Below are 25,656 nucleotides of genomic sequence, written 5' to 3'. Positions count from 1 at the left end.
GTTCAGGAGGAGGTGGTAAATTGGATTAGGCATTGGCTCTGTGGGAGAAGCCAGAGAGTGGTAGTAGATGTTTGCTTCTGACTGGAGGCCTGTGACTAGTGGAGTGCCGCAGCCTTGGTGGGGGCGTCTGTTGTTTGTTATTTATATCAGCGATCTGGATGATAATGTGGTGAACTGGATCAGCAAATTTGCGGATGACACCAAGACTGGGGGTGTAGTGGACAGCGAGGAAGACTGTCGTGGTTTGCAGAGGGCTCTGCTTCAGCTGGAAAAACAGCAGATGGAATTTACCGCAGACAAGTGCGAGGTTTAGCACCTTGGTAGGACCAGGCAGCATAGGTCTTACAGGTTGAACGGTGGGGCATTGAGGAGTGTGGTGGAACCAAGGGATCTGGGAATACAGGCGCATAATTCATTGAAAGTGGCATCACAGCTAGACAGGGTTGTAAGGAAAGGTTTTGGCACATTGGCCTCAATGTATTGAGTACAGGAGATGGGATGTTATGTTGAAGTTGTATAAGATAGTGGGACCACATTTGGAGGATTGTGTGCAGTCCTGGTTACTGACTTAGAGGAAGATTGAAAGAATGCAGAGAAAATGTACAAGGATGGTGCTGGAACTTGACAACCTGAGCTAGGCAAAAGTTTAATAGGTGAAAGCTTGATTCACCGAGGCACAGGAGACTGACAGAGATTAGACAGAGGTAAACAAAATAATGAGAGAGGTAGAGTAGGTAAATATATAAAGGCTCTTTCCATTGACGTTGGGTGAGATTAGAACATAATGTTTGAGGGGAATCTTCTTCAGACAGAGGGTGCTGAGAGTGTGGAACGAGCTGCCAGCAGAAATAGTGGATTGAGCTCGATTAAGAGAAGTTTGAATAGGGACATGGATGGCAGGGGTATGGAGGCTGAGGTCGGTGGGAGTAGGCAGAAGACCAGGTTGGAATGGACTAGATGGGCTGAAGGGCCTGTTGCTGCACTCTATGACTGTATTGCGTAGGCAGAAAGAACTACTTCAGGTGGAATATCAGTTGGTTCATCATTGTCACAGGTACCAAGGTACTTACTGTTCAGACAGATGGTTACACAGTGCAGTGAGGAAGAACAGAGTAAAACAGTAACAGGATTCAGAATGAAGTGTTACATTTACAGAGAAAGGGCTGTGCAGGCAGAGAGTACTGTACCAGGGCCATGACGAGGGAGATTGTGAGATGTAGGGAACAGTGGGGTAAAGCTGATGGTACGTACTTCCAGGCTTTTGTGTTCTCTGCCGGATGGCAGTGGGGAGAAGAGAGAATGTCGGGTGGGTGAGGCTGCTTTACTGAGGCAGACGGTCCATGGAGGGTCAGGTAGGTTCTGTGCTGGGCTGAGCCATGTCCACAGCTCTGCGGTTTCTTGCGTTCATGGACGGAGCAGCTGCCGGACCGAACCGTGATGCGTTCTATGGTGCATTGATAGAAAGGAAGGAAGGCCGCCGGGGATGTGCCAGGTTTTTTCAGCCACTTGAGGAAGTAGAGACTTTGGTGTCCGTGGTTGGAGCAGGGCAGGCTGTGATAAACTGATGCTCAGGTTTGAACCTGCAGCTTAGCACAGCGTGCTGGGTTTGTGTTTGGTGGGGTGGGTGGTCCTCTCCACCGTGTCCTGCTGATCCATCTCCCCCTTCCGCACTACCACTCCTCTAGCCGCTGCCACCGCGGGAGCACGCCTGTCCACGCTGCCACCCTCTCCTGCCTCCCGGATGCGTTGGCCACTCTCCTGGACACCGGGGGAGATCTCCGGTTACACGACAGCCTGGGGCGATCACCCGAGGACTGGGCTCGTGCCGCTGGCTCTCCGAAAAACCGCAAGGTAGGGTGAGGGAGTGAGGAAGGAACGGTCTGTCGTCTCTCTGAACACTGGACCCATCTGTGTCCCCCGTTGCTTCCCACCCCCATGGACTCTTCCTCTCACCTGCCACTCACTCTCTCCCCTCTCCAGCTCACACCAGTCTGAGCCCCTCACTCCTCGACTCTCTCTCCCCTCTCCTTGACCCCCAACCCCTCACTGATTCCCACCCTTTTTGCATAGTAGGGAAATTAAGGATTATGGGGAAAAGGTAGGTCAGTGGAGCTGAGTCCATGGCCTTAATGATGGCCGACTCCTGCTGCTCTGTCTAATGTTCTATCTGTCTAACTCTCAACCCATCTCTCTGAATCCACCTTCTCTATCCTTTACTATTTCTGTCACTCACTAGCTCTCTCTGTACTTTCCCCCCTCCCCTTCCTGTTTTCCACCCCAAACCCAATTCCTCTACCCTTACCACCCACCCTCATACCCCTACCCTACCCTCCCCGTCAAGAAAGCCCCCCCGTCCAGATCCCCCCATCCATCCTCCTCCCCCCACCTGTGCTCCCTGACCGTGTCCGTTACCCATCCCCCATGCCGTCCCCGTCTCTCAGACAAGGATGCTGCCCCCAATCAACCATCCTCCTCCTTGTGTCCTCCACCCCCATCCCTCCCTTGCGTACTACCTTCCTTCCCTCTTCCCCCCCCCTTACTCTTCCTCTCCTCCTCCCTCTACCTCCCATAGCCAGCGCAGGCTGCCACTCGAACTGACTGTCCTCTCCCCCCCGCCCCCCAGGTGCTGGAGCTACTGAGCCACTATCGGGTGCGAATGAGTCAGCTGATATGGCAGAGCGAGTCGGTCAGGGGACTGAGGCTGCTACGCTCCCGCAGTTCAGCCTCTCTCCCCCGGTACCCCAGCTGCCCACGGCTGCCTCTGCCCCATCTCAGGTAGGTTCACACCGGCCTCTATTCCCAGCCGAGCCTGCCCCTCTGTTTGCCTTTGGCCCATAGCTTTCCTCTCCATGTACCTATCCTTCAAATGTTGTTAATGTACCTGCTTCAATTGCTTCTTCTGGCAGCTCGTTCATATACGCACCATCTTCTGGGAAAAAAAAATGTTTTTTTTTGGGTTCCTTTTAAATCTCTCCCCTCTCAACTTAACGCTGTGCACTCTGGGTCTTGATTCCCCACCGCTGGGGAAAAAGACTCTGTACATTCACCCTATCTGTGCCTCTCGTGGGTTTATAGACGTCTGTAAGGTCACCCCTCAGTCTCCTACGCTGCAGGGAATGAAGCCCAACGATCTCCATGATTCATTCCATACATAGGCCACTTTCCAGGTGGAAAACAGCCTCTAACTATCTCCCCTCGTGTAAAAGTGTGCCTTCTAATCCTTGCTTCTGGTGTTAGTGCCCCCACTTGGGAACACAGCCTGCACACCACCATCTATTGTTTGAGAACCATTCTCCCTGCAAGGTCAGATCCATTCCCAGCCCCTCCCCTTGTGGTATTCCATTCCCCCCCACACACTCAGAAATTAGCCCTTGCGCCTCATCCAGTCCATGCCAGCCAGATTCCCATCTGAGCCAGTCTCAATTACTCACGTTCGGCCCATACCCTTCTCAACCTTCTCGACAGAGTTAGTGTGGTCTCCCTGTCCGACCAGCAGAGTTAGTGTGGTCTCCCGTCCGCACCAGCAGAGTTAGTGTTGTCTCCCTGTCCGACCAGCAGAGTTAGTGTGGTCTCCCGTCCACACCAGCAGAGTTAGTGTGGTCTCCCTCTCCACGCCAGCAGAGTTAGTGTGGTCTCCCATCCGCACCAGCAGAGTTAGTGTGGTCTCCCTCTCCACACCAGCAGAGTTAGTGTGGTCTCCCCGTCCACCACACCAGCAGAGTTAGTGTGGTCTTCCTCTCCACACCAGTAGTGTTAGTGTGGTCTCCCGTCCACACCAGCAGAGTTAGTGTGGTCTCCCTGTCCACACCAGCAGAGTTAGTGTGGTCTCCTCGTCCACCACACCAGCAGAGTTAGTGTGGTCTTCCTCTCCACACCAGCAGAGTTAGTGTGGTCTCCCGTCCACACCAGCAGAGTTAGTGTGGTCTCCCTGTACAACACACCAGCAGAGTTAGTGTGGTCTCCCTGTCCGCACCAGCAGAGTTAGTGTGGTCTCCCTGTCCGCACCAGCAGAGTTAGTGTGTTCTCCCTGTCCACCACACCAGCAGAGTTAGTGTGGTCTCCGTCCACACCAGCAGAGTTAGTGTGGTCTTCCTGTCCACACCAGCAGAGTTAGTGTGGTCTCCCGTCCACACCAGCAGAGTTAGCGTAGTCTCCCTGTACAACACACCAGCAGTTAGTATGGTCTCCCTGTCTGCACCAGCAGAGTTAGTGTGGTCTCCCTGTCCGCACCAGCAGAGTTAGTGTGTTCTCCCATGCCACTACACCAGCAGAGTTATTGCAGTCTCCGTCCACACCAGCAGAGTTAGTGTGGTCTCCCGTCCACACCAGCAGAGTTAGTGTAGTTTCCCTGTACAACACACCAGCAGAGTTACTGTGGTCTCCCTGTCTGCACCAGTAGAGTTAGTGTGGTCTTCCTCTCCACAACAGTAGAGTTAGTGTGGTCTCCCTGTCCACCACAGCAGCAGAGTTAGTGTGGTCTCCCTGTCCGCATCAGCAGAGTTAGTGTGGTCTTCCACTCCACACCAGCAGAGTTAGTGTGGTCTCCCGTCCGCACCAGCAGAGTTAGTGTGGTCTTCCACTCCACACCAGCAGAGTTAGTGTGGTCTCCCGTCCGCACCAGCAGAGTTAGTGTGGTCTCCCTGTCCGCACCAGCAGAGTTAGTGTGGTCTCCCTGTCTGCACCAGCAGAGTTAATGTGTTCTCCCGTCCACACCAGCAGAGTTAGTGTGGTCTCCCTGTCCACCACACCAGCAGAGTTAGTGTGGTCTCCCGTCCACACCAGCAGAGTTAGCGTAGTCTCCCTGTACAACACACCAGCAGTTAGTATGGTCTCCCTGTCCGCACCAGCAGAGTTAGTGTGGTCTCCTGTCCATACCAGCAGAGTTAGTGTGGTCTCCCTGTCCACACCAGCAGAGTTAGTGTGGTCTCCTTGTCTGCACCAGCAGAGTTAGTGTGGTCTCCCTCTCTACACCAGCAGAGTTAGTGTGGTCTCCCGTCCACACCAGCAGAGTTAGCGTAGTCTCCCTGTACAACACACCAGCAGTTAGTATGGTCTCCCTGTCCACACCAGCAGAGTTAGTGTGGTCTCTCTGTCCGCACCAGCAGTGTTATTGTGGTCTCCCGTCCACACCAGCAGAGTTAGTGTGGTCTGCCTGTACAACACACCAGCAGAGTTAGTGTGGTCTCCCTGTCCACCACACCAGCAGAGTTAGTGTGGTCTCCCTGTCCACACCAGCAGAGTTAGTGTGGTCTCCCTGTCCGACCGGCAGAGTTAGTGTGGTCTCCTGTCTGCACCAGCAGAGTTAGTGTGGTCCCCCTCTCCACGCCAGCAGAGTTAGTGTGGTCTCCCGTCCGCACCAGCAGAGTTAGTGTGGTCTCCCTCTCCACAACAGCAGAGTTAGTGTGGTCTCCCGTCCGCACCAGCAGAGTTAGTGTGGTCTCCCTGTCCACACCAGCAGAGTTAGTGTGGTCTCCCTGTCCACACCAGCAGAGTTAGTGTGGTCTCCCTGTCCACACCAGCAGAGTTAGTGTGGTCCCCCGTCCACACCAGCAGAGTTAGTGTGGTCTCCCTGTCCGACCGGCAGAGTTAGTGTGGTCTCCCGTCCGCACCAGCAGAGTTAGTGTGGTCTCCCTGTCCGCACCAGCAGAGTTAGAGTGGTTTCCCTGTCCAACCAGCAGAGTTAGTGTTGTCTCCCTGTCCGCACCAGCTGAGTTAGTGTGGTCTCCCGTCCGCACCAGCAGAGTTAGTGTGGTTTCCCTGTCCACCACACCAGCAGAGTTAGTGTGGTCTCCCTGTCCGCACCAGCAGAGTTAGTGTGGTCTCCCTATACAACACACCAGCAGAGTTAGTGTGGTCTCCCCGTCCACCACACCAGCAGAGTTAGTGTGGTCTCCCGTCCACACCAGCAGAGTTAGTGTGGTCTCCCTGTCCACACCAGCAGAGTTAGTGTGGTCTCCTTGTCCACCACACCAGCAGAGTTAGTGTGGTCTTCCTCTCCACACCAGCAGAGTTAGTGTGGTCTCCCGTCCACACCAGCAGAGTTAGTGTGGTCTCCCTGTCCACACCAGCAGAGTTAGTGTGGTCTCCCGTCCACACCAGCAGAGTTAGTGTGGTCTCCCGTCCACAGCAGCAGAGTTAGTGTGGTCTCCCTGTCCGCACCAGCAGAGTTAGTGTGGTCTCCCTCTCTACACCAGCAAAGTTAGTGTAGTCTCCCTGTACAACACACCAGCAGAGTTAGTGTGGTCTCCCTGTCCGCACCAGCAGAGTTAGTGTGGTCTCCCGTCCACACCAGCAGAGTTAGTGTGGTCTCCCTGTCCACACCAGCAGAGTTAGTGTGGTCTCCTCGTCCACCACACCAGCAGAGTTAGTGTGGTCTTCCTCTCCACACCAGCAGAGTTAGTGTGGTCTCCCGTCCACACCAGCAGAGTTAGTGTGGTCTCCCTGTACAACACACCAGCAGAGTTAGTGTGGTCTCCCGTCCGCACCAGCAGAGTTAGTGTGGTCTCCCTGTCCGCACCAGCAGAGTTAGTGTGTTCTCCCTGTCCACCACACCAGCAGAGTTAGTGTGGTCTCCGTCCACACCAGCAGAGTTAGTGTGGTCTTCCTGTCCACACCAGCAGAGTTAGTGTGGTCTCCCGTCCACACCAGCAGAGTTAGCGTAGTCTCCCTGTACAACACACCAGCAGTTAGTATGGTCTCCCTGTCTGCACCAGCAGAGTTAGTGTGGTCTCCCTGTCCGCACCAGCAGAGTTAGTGTGTTCTCCCATGCCACTACACCAGCAGAGTTATTGCAGTCTCCGTCCACACCAGCAGAGTTAGTGTAGTTTCCCTGTACAACACACCAGCAGAGTTACTGTGGTCTCCCTGTCTGCACCAGTAGAGTTAGTGTGGTCTTCCTCTCCACAACAGTAGAGTTAGTGTGGTCTCCCTGTCCACCACAGCAGCAGAGTTAGTGTGGTCTCCCTGTCCGCATCAGCAGAGTTAGTGTGGTCTTCCACTCCACACCAGCAGAGTTAGTGTGGTCTTCCACTCCACACCAGCAGAGTTAGTGTGGTCTCCCGTCCGCACCAGCAGAGTTAGTGTGGTCTTCCACTCCACACCAGCAGAGTTAGTGTGGTCTCCCGTCCGCACCAGCAGAGTTAGTGTGGTCTCCCTGTCCGCACCAGCAGAGTTAGTGTGGTCTCCCTGTCTGCACCAGCAGAGTTAGTGTGGTCTCCCTGTCCACCACACCAGCAGAGTTAGTGTGGTCTCCCGTCCACACCAGCAGAGTTAGCGTAGTCTCCCTGTACAACACACCAGCAGTTAGTATGGTCTCCCTGTCCGCACCAGCAGAGTTAGTGTGGTCTCCTGTCCATACCAGCAGAGTTAGTGTGGTCTCCCTGTCCACACCAGCAGAGTTAGTGTGGTCTCCTTGTCTGCACCAGCAGAGTTAGTGTGGTCTCCCTCTCTACACCAGCAGAGTTAGTGTGGTCTCCCGTCCACACCAGCAGAGTTAGCGTAGTCTCCCTGTACAACACACCAGCAGTTAGTATGGTCTCCCTGTCCACACCAGCAGAGTTAGTGTGGTCTCTCTGTCCGCACCAGCAGTGTTATTGTGGTCTCCCGTCCACACCAGCAGAGTTAGTGTGGTCTGCCTGTACAACACACCAGCAGAGTTAGTGTGGTCTCCCTGTCCACCACACCAGCAGAGTTAGTGTGGTCTCCCTGTCCACACCAGCAGAGTTAGTGTGGTCTCCCTGTCCGACCGGCAGAGTTAGTGTGGTCTCCTGTCTGCACCAGCAGAGTTAGTGTGGTCCCCCTCTCCACGCCAGCAGAGTTAGTGTGGTCTCCCTATACAACACACCAGCAGAGTTAGTGTGGTCTCCCCGTCCACCACACCAGCAGAGTTAGTGTGGTCTCCCGTCCACACCAGCAGAGTTAGTGTGGTCTCCCTGTCCACACCAGCAGAGTTAGTGTGGTCTCCTTGTCCACCACACCAGCAGAGTTAGTGTGGTCTTCCTCTCCACACCAGCAGAGTTAGTGTGGTCTCCCGTCCACACCAGCAGAGTTAGTGTGGTCTCCCTGTCCACACCAGCAGAGTTAGTGTGGTCTCCCGTCCACACCAGCAGAGTTAGTGTGGTCTCCCGTCCACAGCAGCAGAGTTAGTGTGGTCTCCCTGTCCGCACCAGCAGAGTTAGTGTGGTCTCCCTCTCTACACCAGCAAAGTTAGTGTAGTCTCCCTGTACAACACACCAGCAGAGTTAGTGTGGTCTCCCTGTCCGCACCAGCAGAGTTAGTGTGGTCTCCCTGTCCGCACCAGCAGAGTTAGTGTGGTCTCCCGTCCACACCAGCAGAGTTAGTGTGGTCTCCCTGTACAACACACCAGCAGAGTTAGTGTGGTCTCCCTATACAACACACCAGCAGAGTTAGTTTGGTCTCTCTGTCCGCACCAGCAGAGTTAGTTTGGTCTCCCTGTCCGCACCAGCAGAGTTAGTGTGGTCTCCCGTCTGCACCAGCAGAGTTAGTGTGGTCTCCCTGTCCGCACCAGCAGAGTTACTGTGGTCTCCCTGTCTGCACCAGCAGAGTTAGTGTGGTCTTCATGTCCGCACCAGCAGAGTTAGTGTGGTCTCCCTGTCCGCACCAGCAAAGTTAGTGTGGTCTCCCTGTCCACACCAGCAGAGTTAGTGAGGCCTCCCCCTCCGCACCAGCAGAGTTAGTGTGGTCTCCCTGTCCGCACCAGCAGAGTTAGTGTGGTCTCCCTGTCTGCACCAGCAGAGTTAGTGTGGTCTCCCTGTCCACCACACCAGCAGAGTTAGTGTGGTCTCCCGTCCACACCAGCAGAGTTAGCGTAGTCTCCCTGTACAACACACCAGCAGTTAGTATGGTCTCCCTGTCCGCACCAGCAGAGTTAGTGTGGTCTCCTGTCCATACCAGCAGAGTTAGTGTGGTCTCCCTGTCCACACCAGCAGAGTTAGTGTGGTCTCCTTGTCTGCACCAGCAGAGTTAGTGTGGTCTCCCTCTCTACACCAGCAGAGTTAGTGTGGTCTCCCGTCCACACCAGCAGAGTTAGCGTAGTCTCCCTGTACAACACACCAGCAGTTAGTATGGTCTCCCTGTCCACACCAGCAGAGTTAGTGTGGTCTCTCTGTCCGCACCAGCAGTGTTATTGTGGTCTCCCGTCCACACCAGCAGAGTTAGTGTGGTCTGCCTGTACAACACACCAGCAGAGTTAGTGTGGTCTCCCTGTCCACCACACCAGCAGAGTTAGTGTGGTCTCCCTGTCCACACCAGCAGAGTTAGTGTGGTCTCCCTGTCCGACCGGCAGAGTTAGTGTGGTCTCCTGTCTGCACCAGCAGAGTTAGTGTGGTCCCCCTCTCCACGCCAGCAGAGTTAGTGTGGTCTCCCTATACAACACACCAGCAGAGTTAGTGTGGTCTCCCCGTCCACCACACCAGCAGAGTTAGTGTGGTCTCCCGTCCACACCAGCAGAGTTAGTGTGGTCTCCCTGTCCACACCAGCAGAGTTAGTGTGGTCTCCTTGTCCACCACACCAGCAGAGTTAGTGTGGTCTTCCTCTCCACACCAGCAGAGTTAGTGTGGTCTCCCGTCCACACCAGCAGAGTTAGTGTGGTCTCCCTGTCCACACCAGCAGAGTTAGTGTGGTCTCCCGTCCACACCAGCAGAGTTAGTGTGGTCTCCCGTCCACAGCAGCAGAGTTAGTGTGGTCTCCCTGTCCGCACCAGCAGAGTTAGTGTGGTCTCCCTCTCGTACACCAGCAGAGTTAGTGTAGTCTCCCTGTACAACCCACCAGCAGAGTTAGTGTGGTCTCCCTGTCCGCACCAGCAGAGTTAGTGTGGTCTCCCTGTCCGCACCAGCAGAGTTAGTGTGGTCTCCCGTCCACACCAGCAGAGTTAGTGTGGTCTCCCTGTACAACACACCAGCAGAGTTAGTGTGGTCTCCCTATACAACACACCAGCAGAGTTAGTTTGGTCTCTCTGTCCGCACCAGCAGAGTTAGTTTGGTCTCCCTGTCCGCACCAGCAGAGTTAGTTTGGTCTCCCTGTCCGCACCAGCAGAGTTAGTGTGGTCTCCCGTCCGCACCAGCAGAGTTAGTGTGGTCTCCCTGTCCGCACCAGCAGAGTTACTGTGGTCTCCCTGTCTGCACCAGCAGAGTTAGTGTGGTCTTCATGTCCGCACCAGCAGAGTTAGTGTGGTCTCCCTGTCCGCACCAGCAAAGTTAGTGTGGTCTCCCTGTCCACACCAGCAGAGTTAGTGAGGCCTCCCCCTCCGCACCAGCAGAGTTAGTGTGGTCTCCCGTCCACACCAGCAGAGTTAGTGTGGTCTCCCGTCCACACCAGCAGAGTTAAATTGGTCTCCCTGTCCACCACACCAGCAGAGTTAGTGTGGTCTGCCTGTCTGCACCAGCAGAGTTAGTGTGGTCTTCCTGTCCGCACCAGCAGAGTTAGTCTGGTCTCCCTGTCCGCACCAGCAGAGAGTGTGGTCTCCCTGTCCGCACCAGCAGAGAGTGTGGTCTCCCTGTCCGCACCAGCAGGTTGCAAAGATAACTACTAACAATTCTGCTAAATCTACTCTTTTGGAACAACGATCACTGAAATGCAAGGCGTGTAATTTCCCACTTTTGAATTTTCTGTATGACCGTGCGATTTTGTGGTATCCTGAAATACTGGACGAGCTGGACTCTGAAATGTACAGGTATAGCCACTGCTAGAGTGGACTTGTGGCTGGACTGACTTGTGGAGCCCAGCCTGAGAGCAGATAACGAAGAGGTGTTTCACCAATTTAAACACTGAGCCAGATTTAAAGAGATTAAGGCGTTAAGACTGAGGGTGGAGGGCAAACAGTGTTCAGCTCACTACTCTGGAGGGTTTACTCACCTCTGTACTGAACCTTTCTTCATGGCTGTGGATGTATGACTGTCTTTGTGGTTTGTGCTTTTATTTTGTGAATTCATTGTGTTTCTTTGTTCTGTGGTTTTCTGCGAGAAGATGAATCTGAAAATTGTACTATATATGGTCTGTGTACTTTGAACTGTGAACTAATAACGTACTCCACCAGCAATCTGACTCTTCCCTGCCACATGGCCCTCCATTTTTCTGTCCATCCTCTGCCTATCTCAGGGTCTTAAATGTTTGTAATTTATCTGCCACTACTACATTCCACACAACCAGCACTTCCTTGTTTCAAAAAAAATCTACCTCTGAATACCCCCCCCCAAACTTTTCTCCTGTCACCTTCAAAGGATTGTCCTGTGGTGTTGGCTTTTGCCACCCTGGGAAAATACCTCTGGCTGTCCACTCGATCTATCCTCTCATCATCTGTCAAATCAGCCCTCTGTGGTGACACGACAGAGTGTGTTCTGACCAGGGTTTTATAGACCTCGCAGCTTTTCAACTCAATCCCCTGACTAAAGAAGACCAACACACTGTACACCTTCTCAACAATCCTGTCAATTTGCATGAGGCGTCTGTGGTTGTGAACCCCAGGGTCCCTCTGTTCCTCCACGCTGTTGTATCCTGCCATTAACCCTGTATTCTGCCTTGAAGTTCGACCTTCTAAAGTGAATCACTTGACACATTTCTGGCTTGAACTCCACCTGCCATTTCTCAACCCAGCTGACCTGACAGCGAGGGATCCCCCTTCACCTCCCCCCAGGAAAGGGGTTTGTGCAGACCCAACTCTCTGCAAGACCATGATGGCCCCACCCCAGTCAAACAGCTCACAGGTTTAGTGTGTGTGTGTCTGTGTGTGTTTCTGTGTGTGTGTGTGTGTGTGTGTGTGCGCGCGCGCGCCTGTCTATAGTGGGGGGCAATTGATGAGAAGTTTTGGATAGTGGGGCTGCTGGGTGATAACATTCGGGAGAATTCTCTGTCAGACAGTCACTACCCACTGCTTCCTCTTCAGGACATCCCGGTCTGACGTCGGCAGTTTGGGTGGGACACACAGCTTCGGCTTTGGGAAGGTAAGTGTGTTGTGGATCCCCATGATCTCCAAACCATCCCAGGGAACAACCCCCATGGGGATCCCACACTCTGCAGGATCACCCCCGTGGGATCCCACACTGCAGGATCACCCCTGTGGGATCCCACTCTCCCAGGGATCACCCCCGTGAGATCCCACACTCTGCAGGATCACCCCCGTGGGATCTCACACTCCCGGGGATCACCCCCGTGGGATCCCACTCTCCCGGGGATCACCCCCGTGGGATCCCATACTCTGCAGGATCACCCCCGTGAGATCCCACACTCCTGAGGATCACCCCCGTGAGATCCCACTCTCCCAGATATCACCCCCGTGGGATCTCACACTCCCAGGGATCACCCCCGTGGGATCCCACACTCCGCAGGATCACCCCCGTGAGATCCCACTCTCCCGGGGATCACCCCCGTGGGATCCCACACTCTGCAGGATCACCCCCGTGAGATCCCACTCTCCCAGGGATCACCCCCGTGGGATCTCACACTCCCAGGGATCACCCCCGTGGGATCCCACAATCCGCAGGATCACCCCCGTGGGATCCCACACTCTGCAGGATCACCCCCGTGAGATCCCACACTCCCGGGGATCACCCCCGTGGGATCTCACACTCTGCAGGATCACCCCTGTGGGGTCCTACACTCCTGGGGATCACCCCCGTGAGATCCCACTCTCCCAGATATCACCCCCGTGGGATCTCACACTCCCAGGGATCACCCCCGTGGGATCCCACACTCCGCAGGATCACCCCCGTGAGATCCCACTCTCCCGGGGATCACCCCCGTGGGATCCCACACTCTGCAGGATCACCCCCGTGAGATCCCACTCTCCCAGGGATCACCCCCGTGGGATCTCACACTCCCAGGGATCACCCCCGTGGGATCCCACAATCCGCAGGATCACCCCCGTGGGATCCCACACTCTGCAGGATCACCCCCGTGAGATCCCACACTCCCGGGGATCACCCCCGTGGGATCTCACACTCCGCAGGATCACCCCTGTGGGGTCCTACACTCCTGGGGATCACCCCCGTGAGATCTCACACTCTGCAGGATCACCCCTGTGGGGTCCTACACTCCTGGGGATCACCCCCGTGAGATCTCACACTCTGCAGGATCACCCCTGTGAGATCCCACACTCCCGGGGATCACCCCCGTGGGATCTCACACTCTGCAGGATCACCCCTGTGGGGTCCCACACTCCCGGGGATCACCCCCATGAGATCCCACACTCTGCAGGATCACCCCTGTGAGATCCCACACTCCCGGGGATCACCCCCGTGGGATCTCACACTCTGCAGGATCACCCCTGTGGGGTCCCACACACCCGGGGAACTTCCCCTCCTCCCTGCACACTGCCACCCTGCCCTGCGGACTCCTCACAGGGTCCTGCCACCCTGGGACTTCCCTCACACTCTCTCGGTGTTCTCCACATCCGCGGGACCCTGTCCGCAGTGTGATTCTGGAACATGTTTCGATCTGTCTGTTTCTCTCCCCCTCCCTCCCCGGTCTGTAGCTGTGCCAGTGTGGTAGTCGAGGTGTCGGGTTGTTGGGATCGGTGCCAGTTCTGGGCGACAGGGACCTGCACCACACAGACAGTGAGCCTGATACCAGCTACCCCAATGGGCCCCTCACCCGCATGTGCAAGTGGGTACTGCTGGTGTGCAAGCACACCGTCTTCGGGGATGGGACGGGCGGGGTGGCACTGAGGGGGATGGGGAGGGCGGGGTGGCACTGAGGGGGAGCTGGGACGGGGCGGGGTGGCACAGGGGGATGGGGAGGGCGGGGTGGAAGCAGGGAAGGGAGGAGGGAAGGAGAATCAGTCGAGGGAGCAGTGAGGGGAGGAGGGGGAATCAAATGAGGGAGCAGAGTGTGAGGGGAGGGGGAAATCAGACGAGGGAGCAGTGAGGGGTGGAGGGGGAATCAAATGAGGGAGCAGAGTGTGAGGAGGGAGGGGAATCACGAGGGAGCAGTGAGGGGAGGAGGGGGAATCAAATGAGGGAGCAGAGTGTGAGGGGAGGGGGAAATCAGACGAGGGAGCAGTGAGGGGTGGAGGGGGAATCAAATGAGGGAGCAGAGTGTGAGGAGGGAGGGAAATCAGACGACGGAGCAGTGAGGGGAGGAGAGGGAATCAAATGAGGGAGCAGAGTGTGAGGGGAGGGGGAAATCAGACGAGGGAGCAGTGAGGGGAGGAGGGGGAATCAAATGAGGGAGCAGAGTGTGAGGAGGGAGGGGAATCAGACGAGGGAGCAGTGAGGGGAGGAGGGGGAATCAAATGAGGGAGCAGAGTGTGAGGGGAGGGGGAAATCAGACGAGGGAGCAGTGAGGGGTGGAGGGGGAATCAAATGAGGGAGCAGAGTGTGAGGAGGGAGGGAAATCAGACGAGGGAGCAGTGAGGGGAGGAGGGGGAATCAAATGAGGGAGCAGAGTGTGAGGAGGGAGGGAAATCAGATGAGGGAGCAGTGAGGGGAGGAGGGAGGGTTGAAGGGAAAGGGTCTAGGGTGACTCTGGGGGTGAGAGTGCATACAGGCTGTGGGAGCTGGGAGGGTTTGTGGAGGAGCTCCTACGGGAGGGGTGGTGTAGGTGGTACTGACAAACTATACTGTCCCACAGCCGGATGTGGGGGGGGCAGCGAGTGACGGTGAGGGAGTTGAAGCCTCCCCGACTCTCCCACTCCCACTCCCAAAAGGGACTGTGCACCTCCGACCTCCTCGTCACTGAACTGGAGCACTGCAGGTACGGAACCAGGACCTTGTCTGCCCCCCCTCCCCTCCTACCCCACTCCCCTCCCCTTGCCGATGACCCCTCTCCCTCCCCTCCTACCCCACTCCCCTCCCCTTGCCGATGACCCCTCTCCCTCCCCTCCTACCCCACTCCCCTCCCCTTGCCGATGACCCCTCTCCCTCCCCTCCTACCCCACTCCCCTCCCCTTGCCGATGACGCCTCTCCCTCCCCTCCTACCCCACTCCCCTCCCCTTGCCGATGACGCCTCTCCCTCCCCTCCTACCCCACTCCCCTCCCCTTGCCAATGACCCCTCTCCCTCCCCTCCCCTTGCCAATGACCCCTCCCCTCCTACCCCCACACCCCTGCCCTTGCCAATTACCCCTGTCCCTCCCCTGCTACCCCACTCCCCTCCCCTTGCTAATGACCCCTCTCCCTCCCCTCCTACCCCACTCCCTTCCCCTTCCCTCCTACCCCACTCCCCTCCCCTTGACCCCTCCCCTCCTACCCCCACTCCCCTGCCCTTGCCAATTACCCCTCTCCCTGCCCTCCTACCCCACTTCCCTTCACTTCCTAATGAACCCTCTCCCTCCCCTCCTACCTCACTCCCCTCCCCTTGCTAATGACCCCTCTCCCTCCCCTCCAACCCCACTCCCCTCCCCTTGCTAATGACCCCTCTCCCTCCCCTCCTACCCCACTCCCCTCCCTTGCCGATGACCCCTCCCCCTCCCCTCCTCTCCCCTCCAACCCCACTCCCCTCCCCTTCCTAATGACCCCTCTCCCTCCCCTCCTACCCCACTCCCCTCCCCTTGCCAATAACCATCTTCCTCCCCTCCTACCCCACTCCCCTCCCCTTGCTAATGACCCCTCTCCCTCCCCTCCTACCCCACTCCCCTCCCCTTGCTAATGACCCCTCTCCTTCTCCTCCTACCCCACTCCCCTCCCCTTGCCGATGACCCCGCTCCCTCCCCTCCTACCCCACTCCCCTCCCCTTGCTAATAACCATCTCCCTCCCCTCCTACCCCACTCCCCTCCCCTTGCTAATGACCCCTCTCCCTCCCCTCCTACCCCACTCCCCTCCCCTTGCTAATGACCCCTCTCCCTCCCCTCCTACCCCACTCCCCTCCCCTTGCTAATGACCCCTCTCCTTCCCCTCCTACCCCACTCCCCTCCCCTTGCTAATGACCCCTCTCCCTCCCCTCCTACCCCACTACCCTCCCCTTGCCAATAACCATCTCCCTCCCCTCCTACCCCACTCCCCTCCCGTTGCTAATGACCGCTCTCCCTCTCCTCCTACCCCACTACCCTCCCCTTGCCAATAACCATCTCCCTCCCCTCCTACCCCACTCCCCTCCCGTTGCTAATGACCGCTCTCCCTCTCCTCCTACCCCACTACCCTCCCCTTGCCAATAACCATCTCCCTCCCCTCCTACCCCACTCCCCTCCCGTTGCTAATGACCGCTCTCCCTCTCCTCCTACCCCACTACCCTCCCCTTGCCAATAACCATCTCCCTCCCCTCCTACCCCACTCCCCTCCCGTTGCTAATGACCGCTCTCCCTCTCCTCCTACCTCCACTGCCCTCACCTTGCTAATGACCCCTCCCCTTACCTCGCTGACCACCCCTCCCCTCTCCCCCTTCCTGACACCTCTCCTCCTCTCCCTAACCTCGCTCTCATCCCATCACCCCCCAACACCCCGTCTGGTCACTGAGCTGAGGTGTGCTGTTGTTTTCCAGCCACCTACGTCACCCCAACCTCCTGCTGCTGATGGCGGTATGTCTGTCAGAGAGTTTGACCCAGGTGCGGCTGGTGTACCAGCGAGTGGGGCTGGGTTCCCTCCACACCGTCCTTCATCAGCAGGTGGGTGCCGCACTTTCTCCCCTGCGTGTTCCCGGGATATGTGCGTTCGAGATCTGTGTACCCTCATTAGCCACAGGTGAGGGCTGGTCTGGACGTTAGCCAATGTTGATTCGAACGTAGCCTTGAATCAGAATTGGAATCAAATTCAGATTTTTAATAATTGGCATGTGTTGTGAAATTTGTTGTTTTGTGGTAGCAATGTACAAAAAAATTACTATAAGTTACAAAAAGAAAGTTTTAAAAAATGGTGCAAAAATGAGTAAAATAATGAGGTAGTGTTGATGGGTTCATGGACAGTTCAGAAATCTGATGGAAGAGGGGAAGAAGCTGTTTCTCAGTCGTTGAGTGTGAGTCTTTAGGCTCCTGTACCTCTCCCTGATGGTAGTAAAGAGAAGAGGGGTTTTTGACTCCTGTACCTCCTCCCTGATGGTAGTAAAGAGAAGAGGGGTGTTTGACTCCTGGATCTCCTCCCTGATGGTTGTTGTTCGTCCATCATTGACGTCGATGAGGACCTCGACACCATTATGATGGTGTCGAGACTAGCGCGTGATTTGGATTGAAGTGAGGGAGAGTTGCACAGTGTCAGCCTCACTCTCTCTTCCCAATTCCCATCTGGATCCAGTGGCAAGACAGAGTCTAGACGGCTGGAGATGGGACTAGGCACAGTGGATGACCAGGACGTCTTCTGATGGTAGTAATGAGAAGAGGGCATGTCCTGGGTGATGAATGATACTTTTTTGAAGCATCACCTTTGGAAGAGGATACTAGTACCTATGATGGAGCTGGTTGGATTTGCAACGTTCTGCAACTTTTTCGATCAACTCCAGTGGCCCCGCCATATTCAATAGTCATAGTCATAGTCACACTTTATTGATCCCGGGGGAAATTGGTTTTTGTCACAGTTGCACCATAAATAATAAATAGTAATAGAACCATAAATAGTTAAATAGTAATATGTAAATTATGCCAGTAAATTATGAAATAAGTCCAGGACCAGCCTATTGGCTCAAGGTGTCTGACCCTCCAAGGGAGGAGTTGTAAAGTTTTTCAACACCTTATATTCCGTCTGGATAGCCTCCAACCTGATGGCATGAACATCGACTTCTCTAACTTCCGCTAATGCCCCACCTCCCCCTCGTACCCCATCTGTTACTCATTTTTATGCACACATTCTTTCACTCTCCTTTTTCTCCCTCTGTCCCTCTGAATATACCTCTTGCCCATCCTCTGGGTCAACCACCCCCCCCCCCTGTCTTTCTTCCCGGACCTCCTGTCCCATGATCCTCTCGTATCCCCTTTTGCCTATCACCTGTCCAGCTCTCGGCTCTATCCCTCCCCCTCCTGTCTTCTCCTATCATTTTGCATCTCCCCCTCCCCCTCCAGCTTTCAAATCCCTTACTCACTCTTCCTTCAGTTAGTCCTGACGAAGGGTCTCGGCCTGAAACGTCGACTGCGCCTCTTCCTATAGATGCTGCTTGGCCTGCTGCGTTCACCAGCAACTTTGATGTATGTTGCTTGAATTTCCAGCATCTGCAGAATTCCTGTTGTTTGAGTTGTAAAGTTTGATGGCCACAGGCAGGAATGACTTCCTATGACGCTCTGTGCTGCATCTTGGTGGAATGAGTCTCTGGCTGAATGTACTCCTGTGCCCACCCAGTACATTATGTAGTGGATGGGAGACATTGTCCAAGATGGCATGCAACTTAGACAGCATCCTCTTTTCAGATACCACCGTGAGAGAGTCCAGTTCCATCCCCACAACATCACTGGCCTTACGAATGAGTTTGTTGATTCTGTTGGTGGCTGCTACCCTCAGCCTGCTGCCCCAGCACACAACAGCAAACATGATCGCACTGGCCACCACAAACTCGTAGAACATCCTCAGCATCGTCCGGCAGATGTTAAAGGATCTCAGTCTCCTCAGGAAATAGAGACGGCTCTGACCCTTCTTGTAGACAGCCTCAGTGTTCTTTGACCAGTCCAGTTTATTGTCAATTCGTATCCCCAGGTATTTGTAATCCTCCACCATGTCCACACTGACCTCCTGGATGGAAACAGGGGTCACCGGTACCTTAGCTCTCCTCAGGTCTACCACCAGCTCCTTAGTCTTTTTCACATTAAACTGCAGATAATTCTGCTCACACCATGTGACAAAGTTTCCTACCATAGCCCTGTACTCAGCCTCATCTCCCTTGCTGATGCATCCAACTATGGCAGAGTCATCAGAAAACGTCTGAAGATGACAAGACTCTGTGCAGTAGTTGAAGTCCAGGTGTAAATGGTGAAGAGAAAGGGAGACAAGACAGTCCCCTGTGGAGCCCCAGTGCTGCTGATCACTCTGTCGGACACATAGTATTGCAAACACAGGTACTGTGGTCTGCCAGTCAGGTAATCAAGAATCCATGATACCAGGAAAGCATCCACCTGCATCGCTGTCAGCTTCTCCCCCAGCAGAGCAGGGCGGATGGTGTTGAATGCACTGGAGAAGTCAAAAAACATGACCCTCACAGCGCTCGCTGGCTTGTCCAGGTGGGCGTAGACACGGTTCAGCAGGTAGACGATGGCATCCTCAACTCCTAGTCGGGGCTGGTAGGCGAACTGGAGGGGATCTAAGTGTGGCCTGACCATAGGCCGGAGCAGCTCCAGAACAAGTCTCTCCAGGGTCTTCATGATGTGGGAGGTCAATGCCACCGGTCTGTAGTCATTGAGGCCGCTGGGGCGCGGCGTCTTCGGCACAGGGACGAGGCAGGACGTCTTCCACAGCACAGGAACCCTCCGGAGCCTCAGGCTCAGGTTGAATACATGGCGAAGTACTCCACATAGCTGAGGGGCACAGGCTTTGAGCACCCTGGTACTGACACCATCCGGTCCTGCAGCCTTACTTGGGTTGAGACGTTTCAGCTGTCTTCTCACCTGTTCAGCTGTGAAGCTCCCCGTGGTGGTTTCATGTGGGGAAGGGGCATAGTCATGAGAGCAGGGTGGGGGACTGTGAGGAGGGGTAGGAGGGGAGAGTGGAATATGAGTTGGTTGGGGGCCGACAACAGATGACTCATGTGAACCTCATGTTAACCACGTAAACTTTAAGTCAGTGCTCCCCAAGTTCCATTAGTATGTGGACTATGCAACAAAAGGGGAGAATGCATTGGACCTTATTTACGTAAACATCCCTGACGCGTACCAGGTGGAGCCCCACCCCCAGCTCGGCTACTCGGACCACATCTCTGTTATGCTAATCCCAGCATACAGACCGCTCGTCAGACGCTCCAGACCAGTTCAGAAGCAGGTGAAAACCTGGCCAGCAGGAGCCATCTCTGATCTGCAAGACTGCTTTGAGCAGACTGACGGGCACATGTTCAGGGAGGCTGCAACCGATGGCAACTCCACCAGCTTAGAGGAGTACACGACATCAGTGACTAGCTACATCAGCAAGTGCATCGATGATGTCACTGTGGCTAAGACCATCACTACACGCGCTAACCAGAAGCCATGGATGACCGCGGAGGTGCTGAGGACCCGTGACTCTGCCTTCAGAGCAGGTGACAAGGCAGCCCTAACAACAGCGAGGGCCAAACTCTCCCGGGCCGTCAAAGAGGCAAAGCATGCACACGCCCAGCGGATCCACAGCCACTTCCAGGACAGCGGAGACATGTGGCGCATGTGGAAGGGCATTCAGGACATCACCAACTACAAGACAACATCACCTGCCTGTGCTGGTGATGCCTCCCTCCCAGATGTGTTGAACGATTTCTACACTCGGTTTGAAGTGGAAAATGACGTGGCAGCAAGGAAGACCACCCCTCCTCCAAATGACCAGGTGCTGTGTCTTACCGTGGCCAATGTGAGGAGAACCCTGTGCAGGGTCAACCCACGGAAGGCTGCTGGACCAGACAATATTCCTGGCAGAGTGCTCAGAGGATGTGCAGACCAGCTGGCAGATGTTCTCACTGGCACCTTCAACATCGCCGTGAGCAGCGCTGTCATTCCAATGTGCTTCAAGGCTGCCACCATCGTCCCCATGCTGAAGAAGTCTTCAGTGTCCTGCCTCAGCGACTACCATCCCGTTGCACTCACATTCATCATCATGAAATGTTTTGAGAGGCTCGTCATGAGGCACATCAAGACTCTGCTGCCCCCCCCTCACTGGACCCCCTGCAGTTTGTGTACCGTCCCAACCGTTCAACAGAGGACGCCATTGCCATCACCCTCCATCTGGCCCTAACCCACCTGGACAAAAAAGACATGTATGTTTGAATGCTGTTCATAGACTTCAGTTCAGCATTCAACACAATCATTCCTCAGAAACTGATTGGAAAGCTGAGCCTACTGGGCCTGAACACCTCCCTCTGCAACTGGATCCTAGACTTCCTGACTGGGAGACCTCAGTCAGTCCGGATCAGGAGCAGCATCTCCAACACCCTCACACTGAGCACGGGGGCCCCCCAGGGCTGTGTGCTCAGTCCGCTGCTGTTCACTCTGCTGACCCACGACTGTGCTGCAACACACAGCTCGAACCACATCATCAAGTTCGCCGATGACACGACCGTGGTGGGTCTCATCAGCAAGAAAGATGAGTCAGCATACAGAGAGGAGGTGCTGCGGCTAACGGACCGGTGCAGAGCCAACAACCTGTCTCTGAATGTGAACAAAACAAAAGAGATGGTTGTTGACTTCAGGAAGACACGGAGCGACCACTCTCCGCTGAACATCGACGACTCCTCCATACAGATCGTTAAGAGACCAAAGTTCTTGGTGTTCACCTGGCGAAGAATCTCACCTGGTCCCTCAACACCAGCTCCATAGCAAAGAAAGCCCAGCAGCGTCTCTACTTTCTGCGAAGGCTGAGAAAAGTCCATCTCCCACCCCCCATCCTCACCACATTCTACAGAGGTTGTATCGAGAGCATCCTGAGCAGCAGCATCACGGCCTGGTTCGGAAATTGCACCATCTCGGATCGCAAGACCCTGCAGCGGATAGTGAGGTCAGCTGAGAAGATCATCGGGGTCTCTCTTCCTGCCATCACAGACATTTACATCACACGCTGCACCCGTAAAGCAAACAGCATTATGAAGGACCCCACACACCCCTCATACAAACTCTTCTCCCTCCTGCCATCTGGCAAAAGGCACCGAAGCATTCGGGCTCTCACGACCAGACTGTGCAACAGTTTCTTCCCCCAGACCATCAGACTCCTCAATACCCAGAGCCTGGACTGACACCAACCTACTGCCCTCTACTGTGCCTACTGTCTTGTTTATTTTTTATTGTAATACCTGCACTGTTTTGTGCACTTTATGCAGTCCTGGGTAGGTCTGTAGTCTAGTGTAGTTTTGTGTTGTTTCATGTAGCACCATGGTCCTGAAAAACGTTGTCTCATTTTTACTGTGTACTGCACCAGCAGTTATGGTCGAAATGACAATAAAAAGTGACTTGACTTTCCGGTGCTGACCCCTCGATGAGAACTGGTCTCTGTTCCCTTGACATCCCCCTTCTGTAGGGGATCCCACAATCAATTCGTTACTCTTACTGACGTAGAGTGCAAGGTCAGGACGAAGGGTCCGGCCTGAAACATCGACCGATCGTTTCCACGGATGCTGCCCGACCTGCTGAGTTCCTCCAGCGTGTTGTGAGTGTTGCTCTGACCCCAGCATCTGCAGAGTATTTTGTGCAAGATCAGGTATAGAGTCCAGATTTAAGAGTAGAATAATTAGACTGCACCAGCAGTTGCTGATAGGGGTTCAGTTGCCGCTGCTGTCTGTAAGCAGTCTGCACGTTCTCCCGTGATGGGTGGGTTTCCTCCCACATTCCAAGGACGTAGTGGTTGGAGTTAGTGAGCTGTGGGCACCAGAAGCGTGGCAGCTCTTGCAGGCTGCCCCCAGCTCACCCTCGGGTGTGTTGTTTGTCGATGCAGATGGGGCTTTTCAGTGTTTCGACGTGCATGTGACAAGTAAAGCTGATGTTTAATTTGCGGCTGTGTTGGGCACAGGCACTTGCTGGGGGGCCTGTTCCTGTACTGCACTGACCTGTGCTCTGTGTCCTGTACAGTGGGCGGCGACGGATGGGCTGGCTGTGCGGGAGGCCATCCCCCTCCTCTCCCAGGTATGTGAAGCTTTGCTCTTCCTGCACTCCCGAGGATACCTTCACCGATCTCTCACCTCCCATGCCGTGCAGCTGGTGGGACTGGGCCAGGCCAAGCTGGGCAACCTCGAGTATCTGCAGGAAAGGTACGATGGGGGAGGTGGCTAGTGGGGAGACAGGGTGGGACAGTGGGTCCCCGGGGAGGAGATACAGGAGAGGGGGAGGGGAGACAGGGTGGGACAGTGGGTCCCCGGGGAGGAGATACAGGAGAGGGGGAGGGGAGACAGGGTGGGACAGTGGGTCCCGGGGGAGGAGATACAGGAGAGGGGGAGGGGAGACAGGGTGGGACAGTGGGTCCCCGAGGAGGAGATACAGGAGAGGGGGAGGGGAGACAGGGTGGGACAGTGGGTCCCCGGGGAGGAGATACAGGAGAGGGGGAGGGGAGACAGGGTGGGACAGTGGGTCCCCGGGGAGGAGATACAGGAGAGGGGGAGGGGAGACAGGGTGGGACAGTGGGTCCCCGAGGAGGAGATACAGGAGAGGGGGAGGGGAGACAGGGTGGGACAGTGGGTCCCCGGGGAGGAGATACAGGAGAGGGGGAGGGGAGACAGGGTGGGACAGTGGGTCCCCGGGGAGGAGATACAGGAGAGGGGGAGGGGAGACAGGGTGGGACAGTGGGTCCCCGGGGAGGAGATACAGGAGGGGGGACGGGAGACAGGGTGGGACAGTGGGTCCCCGGGGAGGAGATACAGGAGGGGGGAGGGGAGACAGGGTGGGACAGTGGGTCCCCGGGGAGGAGATACAGGAGAGGGGGAGGGGAGACAGGGTGGGACAGTGGGTCCCCGGGGAGGAGATACAGGAGGGGGGAGGGGAGACAGGGTGGGACAGTGGGTCCCCGGGGAGGAGATACAGGAGGGGGGAGGGGAGACAGGGTGGGACAGTGGGTCCCCGGGGAGGAGATACAGGAGGGGGGACGGGAGACAGGGTGGGACAGTGGGTCCCCGGGGAGGAGATACAGGAGAGGGGGAGGGGAGACAGGGTGGGACAGTGGGTCCCCGGGGAGGAGATACAGGAGAGGGGGAGGGGAGACAGGGTGGGACAGTGGGTCCCCGAGGAGGAGATACAGGAGGGGGGACGGGAGACAGGGTGGGACAGTGGGTCCCCGGGGAGGAGATACAGGAGAGGGGGAGGGGAGACAGGGTGGGATAGTGGGTCCCCGGGGAGGAGATACAGGAGGGGGGAGGGGAGACAGGGTGGGACAGTGGGTCCCTGAGGAGGAGATACAGGAGGGGGGAGGGGAGACAGGGTGGGACAATATTACCTCCACACGTGCACACACATCTTTTGTCGGTGCATGGAGGAATTTAAACTGGATACGGCAGCTTGTCACCCTCTACCTCGTTGGTATATAAGTATATTTCACGATCACATTTCCTTTCCTGGTTTCTGCTGCAGACTGTGTTGACAACGTGGAGTTAAGTCCATAAGATGTAGCAGAATTGGGCCATTTGCCCACTTCATCATGGCAGATCCAGTTTCCCTCTCAGCCCCAGTCTCCTGCCTTCTCCTCATTCCCCTTCATTCCCTGACCACTCAAGAATCGTGCAACCTCTGCCTTAAATATACATAAAGTCTTGGCCTCCACAGATTCACTGCTCTGGCTAGAGAAATTCCTCCTCATCTGTGTTCTAAAAGGACACCCCTCTATTCTAAGGCTGTGTCCTCTGAACTTAGACTCTCCCACGATAGGAAACATCCTCTCCACATCCACTCTGTCAAGGCCTTTCACCCTTCCATAGGTTTCAATGAGGTCACCCCTCATTCTTATGAATACAGGCCCAGAGCCATCAGATACTCTTCATATGACAAGCCATTCAGTCATTTTCGCAAACCTCCTTTGAACCCTCTCCAGCTTCAGCATATCCTTTCTGAGATAAGGGGCCCAAAACTGCTCACAATGCTCTGTGAGGCCTCATCAGTTTCAACATTACATCCTTGCTTGAGGTTGCAATTTTAGGTCTGCAGATTTTAGAACTGGCTTATTGATACAGTTTTTACTGAAGAAATTATTGATACACTATGTTGAATTCCAAAGAAACAAAGGGCATGAAGTTCAGAAGAACTGCCAGTTCATTTGAAGCGGAATGGCTCAATGAAACAGCAGACATTGCTACACTGAAAGCTCATGAGGTCAGGAATGTGCTGCTTCAAGAAATATTTGTGTACAACACAGAAACTGCTGTGACCTGCGTGTATTGTCGTGATGCTAAAGTTGCTGGAGAATTTGCAAGTGGGAAGAATGGAGTGATGTTTGGAAATTTACTTTTTAAAGTGTCATTTAGTAAGCAAATCACAAATCGACGGTGTGTAAAAGCTCTGGTGACAAAACCCTTCATTACCTGCTACATATGTTTTGCGAGAGTGCAGATGAGCGAGAACAAAAATGATCAAACCCAAAGGAGACCAAAGTTCTTATTGACAGTGTTTTGCTGGCTGTTAAAATGAAAACCTCTATGTTTAAAATTCAGAGAGCACAATTTGATATCACTCGGCAAAAAATTGCACAGCACAAGATTTTTGTGCACACTGGTCATTACAAATTAGAGGGAACATTGGGTGCGGGAGCTGGAGACTCTATTGAAGAGGGAGGGCGGGAGACAGTCGGGGAGCTGGTGGCTGTAAGATAAGAAGACTTTCGGTCCTTTGGTTCACAACAGGACTCACCACCGCTCCCTGTGGCACACCAGTCAGGTGAAAAACATACCCTTTAGATATTCCTCCTGATATAAGACCTGTGCCCTCTAATCTTTGATTCCAGTGTCAGTCCCCTCACCTTTCTCCCTCCTGGGAACACAGCCTGCACACCACGACCATCAATGTTCTCTGTTGTTTGAGAACCATTCTCCCTACCAGCTCAAATCCATTCCCCATAAGACACAGGAGCAGAACCACACTATCTGGCCTTTTGAGTCTGCTCTGTCATTCCATTATGGCTGATTTATTAACCCTCTCCACTCCTTTCTCTTGCC

The 25,656-nt window shown here is 55.0% G+C and overlaps 1 protein-coding gene across 1 annotated transcript in view; it reads left to right on the top strand.

Moving 5' to 3' along the window:
• The window catches only part of LOC134354422 (inactive serine/threonine-protein kinase TEX14-like), a 59,665-nt gene that overhangs the window by 1,759 nt on the left and 32,250 nt on the right, over positions 1 to 25,656 (top strand). The window contains exons 3-9 of the mRNA XM_063063427.1: positions 1,686 to 1,851; positions 2,624 to 2,775; positions 11,900 to 11,957; positions 13,487 to 13,617; positions 14,584 to 14,706; positions 16,429 to 16,552; positions 22,595 to 22,773. Of these exons, the coding sequence (XP_062919497.1) occupies positions 1,686 to 1,851; positions 2,624 to 2,775; positions 11,900 to 11,957; positions 13,487 to 13,617; positions 14,584 to 14,706; positions 16,429 to 16,552; positions 22,595 to 22,773 (933 nt within the window). The remainder of the gene's footprint in view (positions 1 to 1,685; positions 1,852 to 2,623; positions 2,776 to 11,899; positions 11,958 to 13,486; positions 13,618 to 14,583; positions 14,707 to 16,428; positions 16,553 to 22,594; positions 22,774 to 25,656) is intronic.

This window comes from Mobula hypostoma, chromosome 11 (genome assembly GCF_963921235.1).
Source record: "Mobula hypostoma chromosome 11, sMobHyp1.1, whole genome shotgun sequence".
Taxonomy (NCBI): domain Eukaryota; kingdom Metazoa; phylum Chordata; class Chondrichthyes; order Myliobatiformes; family Myliobatidae; genus Mobula; species Mobula hypostoma.
Note: the sequence above shows the minus strand (reverse complement) of the source record. Positions and strands in the feature narration are given on the sequence as shown.